This window comes from Cryptotermes secundus, unplaced genomic scaffold (genome assembly GCF_002891405.2).
Source record: "Cryptotermes secundus unplaced genomic scaffold, Csec_1.0 scaffold1017, whole genome shotgun sequence".
In the NCBI taxonomy this organism is placed as follows: domain Eukaryota; kingdom Metazoa; phylum Arthropoda; class Insecta; order Blattodea; family Kalotermitidae; genus Cryptotermes; species Cryptotermes secundus.
In genome coordinates this window covers 25,227-32,258 of record NW_019723916.1, presented here as the reverse complement: position 1 = coordinate 32,258, position 7,032 = coordinate 25,227, and the positions used below count along the sequence as shown (strand labels likewise).

Below are 7,032 nucleotides of genomic sequence, written 5' to 3'. Positions count from 1 at the left end.
GGCCCGTCTTCATGTCTTGTGCGAGTGACATGGACAGAAATTACACTTTTGGATGGGGCGACAAACACGGCAGTTATGTGTTGACCGTTAGGTTTCAGTTCAATGATGAGGAGGGGGTGCTGTGGGATGTGAGGAAACAGATGCAGATACTCCAGACCCTTTCATCATGGAATCCCAGAGCTCGATTTGTCATCATGATGACAGGACAAGGTATCGAGGGCTATCGACAACGAATGATCAAAGCTCTACTGAAGGATTTATCGGCTATACAAGTACTGAACGTAATTATTTTAATTAATCTCTCTGAACATTCCTCTAGCAGACATACAAACAACCCATCTGACATTCATGTATTCACGTGGTTTCCTTTTACCCGGCCTTCAGGATACTGCGGAACTCTAAGTCGTGCAATCGTCATAGACGCCTGGATGTCTGACAGCCACCGGTTCCTTCTGAACAAAGATCTCTTCGAGAGTAAAGTTCCTGAAAACTTGGGCTTATGCCCCTTGAGAATATCTACTTCTCACTTCCCACCTTTCGTTATATTCCCAGATGAAAATAACACAACACTTTCGTCCATGAGGGGAGTCGAGATGGACATGTTGCGACATATATCTGAAGCAATGAACGCCTCTGTCGTGTTACCACACAGAATAGACAATGGCACAGATAGTAAAGCACAGAATGGCGTTTGGACTGGGCCGATCGGAGATTTGCTGTATAACAGGAGCGATGTGGCACTTGGAGCCTGGTGCTTTACGCTGGAGGACAGTTTAGTCGTTGACGGCACTAACAGTTACTTCACCGAGGAGTTCACCTTCTTCATACCTCGTGCGGAAATGTATCCACTGTTCTTGAGCATGTCCCGCGTGTTTGCTCCGAATGTATGGCTGCTGATTTTCGTGGTAATATTACTTACTGCAGTTCTGTTGAACCGTGTGGCTCTCGTCCGCTCTGTAGGAGAGTCTGACTCATACAAATACATCACTAATTGCTTGCTTAGGGTGTGGTCTGTAATTGTGGGTGTGAGTGTTCACGAGATGCCTCGATCCAACCCATTGCGTGGGGTCTTCTTGCTCTGGGTGGTCTTCTGCTTAGCTATAAACACTGTGTTCCAAACATATGTCACCTCCTACCTTGTAGACCCAGGCTTCAGATACCAGATTGACTCTCCAGAAGAAGTAATCGAATCTGGTTTAGATGTGTATGTAATCGACTTCCTTCATGCTTTTTTAAGTGATAATTTACTGAACCAACTGAAATCATGGCGCAAATGTGGAAGTGGAAATCAGTGCTTAATGATAGTTTCAAAGTCGCCTGGTGTAGTTATGCTATCAGGGAAAGTATTTGTGGAATATAAAGCAGATAAACAAAATGGCGTCATTATGTATCATGAGTCCAGTCATGATTTATTTCACTTCCATATAGTCATGGTGATTAAGAAAGGTAGCCCATTTTTGGATCGTATGAATATTATCATAAGGCGTTTAGTAGAGGGTGGATTTCCGGGCAAGTTCTTCAAGGATATTATCGAGAAGGAGAACATGAGGTCTTTATCAGAACTTGACCAGTATTTCTCCATGTCGGTTTATCACTTACAATCAGCATTTGTCGCCATGTTTGTGGGAATGTCGCTAAGTGTCTTGTTGTTCTTCGCCGAGCTGATGACAAGGCTGATCCAACGAAGTAATCAGACTAACTCTGAAATTGTATGAACTCCAATTAAATTACTTCAAGCATATCTACTGCTTCTGAAACATGTTTCTGGCAACTCTGAGAATTGCTGAAGGCACTTGCAGGTGATTTGAACGCCTACAGATTATTAACACGTTTACCTCAACGCTTCTTTCAAAACTAACATAAAGTCAACCTAAAACGGCACCAAAATCTTTACATCCTTGTTCAAGAGAAGTAAGTAATAGAAATAATAGAAAATAATTATTTTTTAAAAAAGTTATATTCTCTCATCTAGTAAAGAAAACTCCTTGCTCTTTACGCAACCCAACAGTTCATCCTCGCGTTTACAAGAGCCCCCCACAGAACGTATACTGGAACACACTGTCGCCCTACTTTTTCAGACCCAATTCACAGTTACCCTCGTATTTATCTCTCGCTTTTTTGCCAAATTATATAATTGTTGCTAGTTTTCCATTCCATTTTTAATTTGCACCTTTTTTCATCATAGGGAGCCGAGATAGCGCAGTCGGTATAGCGACTGGCTGCGGGCTGGACGACCGAAGGGTCGGAGTTCAGGTCCCGGTAAGGTAAAAAATGTATCTTCCACACATCGTCCAAACCGGCTCTGAGACCCAACCAGCCTCCTATCCAATGGATGCCGGGGTCTCTTTCCCCGGGGGTAAACAGCAGGAGCGTGAAGCTGACCACTCACCTCTAACTAGTACTGAGATCAGGAAACTGTGGATCTACATATCCACTTCCCCATACGCCTTCATGGCGTAGTGCTTAATACGCACAGGGACAATTTTACCTTTACCTTAATCATCGTACTAAATGGCCCGCTTAACGTTGTAGATATTGTCATGTGATATAGTCGAAGTTTGGATTTATGATCAAATTTTTTTGGACTTTTCATATAGCTCGTGGCTACACTCTGCAGTTTATTGTTACACACACACACACACACACACACACACACACACTAATGTCCACAGTCACGTCTTCACTGTCGTTGCTTGGTAGCGGTTTTCAACTGCGGACATTCCCCTTCCTCTGGGTTCCCGAACTGTCCCCGGCCTCAACTACCAGCTTCTCACAATAGCTCACAAAGACTGAACTCAGCCGGTTATCTAACTAATTCTCACTGAACCACCAACTCAACTGACTGACTCAAGAGTCAGATTTACTTCGCGACTGGCTTTTTACCGTCAACCAGGTTGTCTTGTCGCCAAACCCCTTGTGGCACACGACCAGATATTTTCTTCAACTAAACCCTTATGGTCGTAGTCCTTATGTTGTATCCTCTCTGACGAGAAGATGAGTTTGTCTCTTTTTGAATAGGTCTCGCCTTTGTCAAGTGAACGTATCGCACTTGTAGCATAGGTCTACAGCAGCGGTGAAACATGCGGCCTGCGGGCCGCATGCGGCCCCCATAACTACAAAGTGCGGCCCCTCAACTTTTAGAGCTAATTTATATTAAAATCAATATTAAAATGTTAGTAGAAATATTTTTTGTAAAGACTATTTTCCAACAGACCAGAAGACAAGAAGTGTCACGCAGACATAAATTAGCAGGCTGCAGGAAATTCAATGTTTTGCTATTTCTAATATAATTTCTTGAATAATCTCTCTTTTTACGTATTGAAAAGTTGTTTGATACTTGTCAAAATGGCATTCTCTTACTTTTTAAAACTGTAAGGTATGTGACTTTAGGTAATTATATTGAAATTATTCCTAAATATTAAATAGAATTAAATTTCCTTGTATCAAAATCTAATGTATATTTCTATTTTGAAGTGCGGCCCTGGACTATCATTTATAGGGCTGAGGTGGCCCTCTGTACAAGTGGAGTTGGACGTGCCTGGTCTACAAGGTTATGGGGAATGCATTTTCTTCCCAGGAAATTGAAATGACTTACTCTCCCTCATATAACACCTCATCAGTGACCGCGTATAGAACACCGTTCATCTGCTGCAGTGGAATTGTTGTTCTCATGTCTGTTGGGATGACCCCGTGATCGTTACTCAGCCAATGCCTAGGAATGGTCGTTATTTTCTGAACGATTATTTGTTAACTGTCGTTCTATAGATTCTTATTTCACGATCGTTGCCTAGCAACGGATCTACATGCCACAATTTTATCTTGAATGCATATTTACCGCTACGGAAATACGTGAGATGATAAACAGGGGCGAGTGCTTTGCCGTTTCTCTTCGCATTTCCAGAAAACCGTGGTGTTTGTTTAGACAGCACAGCGATAATATTAAAATATGCCGAAGCACTATTTTGCTCCATCTTGTGTACGGGCGTGAAAATTGGTGTCACGCATTATGGGAAGAACGCAGACTGAGGACACTGAGGAAAATGAGGGAATCTAAGAGTAGAAAGTAAGAGAAACCCCGGGAAATCTGCATAGAACGGAACTTCATAATCGGTATTATTCAGAGAATGTTTTAGCGCCATCAGATCTAGTAAGACAACTCGACGGTAAATGGGACAGACGAGAATATATACAGAATTTCATACCGAAAACACGAAGGAAAGAAACCAACTGGGAAACATAACTATAAGATTATACTATTAAAATGGATTTTAAAGAAATAAGGTGTGAAGGTGTGGATTGGGCTCAACAAGAAGTTCGGGAAGTAACATATGACAACTAATTTTCTTCAGGTGGTGTTAGCTGCAGGTTGCACATAAAGACATTGCCAGTCGCTTTACCTGATGGCGTCAATAGTTGGATGACTAGCGAATATTGCAGACAATGTGAAGGGGAATCGTCTTGACCTGATTTGAGGCACTATCCCAGCATCTGATGGAGGGAATGAGTAAGACCAAGAAAATCTGTATTCCCGAGACCACATGGTATCACATTTCAGAAAAAAAAAGTCATCATAACTACCACTGTGAGAACCTAGAAACTTTCATTTCTTGTTTTACAGAACACAGTAAACCAGCGTTAATCCATATTTATGGGGAAGGTCATCCGGATTAAGCGATAATTCGGATTAATGAAACAAAAGAGAGACCCAAAAGACGAGAAAAACTTGAAAAATTAGTAAATGAAAGAGATTATAATAATATAGGTAGTGTCGGTGAAAATAAATAAAGAAAATATCACTGTAGGGCCTTTATTTAAAAACTGTCAAAAAAAAAAAAAGCTGAAATTTCGGGTCTCTTTCCTGCAGCGCAAGTCAATCCTGGATATTTTCTTGCGTGCTTTCAGTCTCGCCAGATGCACTCAGCACAGTCTGAAAGTCCTCTTACTCCAAAATTCCATGTGTTATTTAATGTATGTACTCAACTGTGAAGAGATATTTCATATTTCGATCCGGATTATCCGATATAAGGATTAAATATAACCGGATTAGCGAGGGCTTATTATACAAGAATGGGGCGCACGGTAGCGTAGTTGATTGAGGCATCATGCTAGAAGCCTGAAGGTCGCGGATTCGAGTCCCGATCAGGTGGATTTTTCAATTAACCCAATCCTTCCAGCCGCACTATGGCCCTGGGATCGACTCAGCCTCTAACAGAAATGAGTACCAGGAATCTTCATGGGGTCAAAGGGCGGCCGACGCGTAAGACTGAAAAATTTACTTCCATCTGTGAGCCGACTGTCTAGAGAAAATGTGGGAGCCTCGACGTCTCACAAACCTATGGGCCTTCACGGCCTGTTACAGGGAGAGTTTTACCTTTTTTTACCGTTATTACTGTACAAGAAGATTTAGTTATTATTTGTTCATACTACACTAAAAAGAAGGGAAAATCATAACATAATTAAGAGTGCTAGATTATCTGCATAAGTTATTTAATTGATTAGGCCTATTGTGGAGATCAAAGGCTTTTACACCAGTGACTAAGAATAGCGCTGTCTTCTGAGAGTCTATGCGAAACTGAAACTTCAACCCTGAAGACAGAGGTAATACATTCCTCTGAAGCGTCGGTAATCTTCTACAGCATTGCATCCCACAAAACAGTAATGTTCAACCTGTTATTGGGGCTACTTAAGCACGATTTTCAACTACATAACTGACCCAGCCCGGAAACGAAGTGTGATTGCGAATGTGTAAATTGTAAACGAAAAGAAATGAAGTAGTCTTTGCAGATTTCAAGTTAATACGCAAAAATTAACCTGAAAAGACTAAGGAAAATCACGGAAATCCGAGTGAAAGTAGTTGATATATCCAATATTCGAATCAGACTTCATATGAATAAGCATCACCACTGGAATCGTCTTTATATCCCATAATACTTAAAAAGTAGGGATATGGGAATCATAAAATGTACCCAACATAAGTGATAAGTAATTATTATTAATGTTAATCCTGTTTCTCTTACAAATGCCTCACAACGTGCTCACATAACAGTGGCCTGATTATGTTACGGGTTTAGGTTCGCATTGAGGTATCATTTCTACACGTATTGTACAATCAATGTCTGTCGTAGCTATGGGCTACCGTGTGCAGCAGCAACTGTACTGAACCAACTGCTGAGGTTGTTTCCATATATAATTAGTTTCTCATTATCGTTGTCAAGTTGTTTAATGGACAGAGCAGCTGATGTCAATTCGTCACGGATTTTCTTGTCATCTTCAGGGTTATCGTGCCCAGCTGCAACAATAAGTGCAGATTCCTTGTAAGAAGCTTCATAACCACTCAGCTAGTCAGGAAATCCTACTCCTTAAACAAAATTTTAAGGTGCATTATCGTGTTCACAAGAGATGACATGGGAACTCAACATGACCCAGTCCACAATTATACGCCTTATTTTAAGAATAGATTTAATATTAACTTCGTATTTACGCTTAGTTCTACCATGTAATCTCATTCTTTCAGGATTTCTTAATGAAATGTTGTATCTGTTCTCATTTCTCCAACTTGTGCTATATGCTCTGTCAATCTCAACTCTTTAATAAATATTTTGTAAATGTTGCAACATATGAAACTCCTCATTAAGTAAAATCTATTTTATACTATATTCAACACATATTTTATTATTATTATGCACTCTTCTTCATTCAGGTTTATCGTGGCCTTAAATCCTGCTCCTCCCTTCTGGATAATGCTAGTCTTCGTGTTCCTACTTGCCATGTTCGAGACTTCTCTACTTTTAGCGTTCGTCCCTCAAAAAGACACTGTCCCTCTTCTCGGTGCGCCCTTGCTACCAACGTGGTGGGTAAAGATCTCGACATATTTGCAGACGGAGCAGTTTCTCTGAATCATATTTTACAAGCTTGTACCAAACCTTTTACTGTGTTACTTGATTAGTGTTTGCATTCACTACAAATGTGTATACCTCGGCTAACTTTAATTTTCATATGTAATTGGTTTTAATTTATTGACTTGTTATTAAT

At 40.6% G+C, this 7,032-nt stretch overlaps 2 protein-coding genes across 2 annotated transcripts in view; one reads left to right on the top strand and one right to left on the bottom strand.

Annotated features, from left to right (window-relative positions):
* Positions 1 to 346: 346 nt before the first annotated feature.
* On the top strand, positions 347 to 1,793 carry LOC117282136 (glutamate receptor ionotropic, NMDA 3B-like). Its single transcript, XM_033750578.1, has one exon. It carries the CDS (start codon positions 429 to 431, stop codon positions 1,713 to 1,715), a length of 1,287 nt encoding a protein of 428 aa, XP_033606469.1. The 5' UTR covers positions 347 to 428; the 3' UTR covers positions 1,716 to 1,793.
* Positions 1,794 to 5,972: 4,179 nt separating this feature from the next.
* The window catches only part of LOC111862166, a 12,788-nt gene continuing 11,728 nt past the window's right edge, over positions 5,973 to 7,032 (bottom strand). The window contains exon 5 of the mRNA XM_023847349.2: positions 5,973 to 6,289. Within this exon, the coding sequence (XP_023703117.1) occupies positions 6,126 to 6,289 (164 nt within the window). The 3' untranslated portion in view covers positions 5,973 to 6,125. The remainder of the gene's footprint in view (positions 6,290 to 7,032) is intronic.

Excerpts from the sequence above, each read along its gene's own strand:
- LOC117282136 (XM_033750578.1), top strand. The coding sequence starts at position 429 with ATGTCTGACAGCCACCGGTTCCTTCTGAACAAAGATCTCTTCGAGAGT.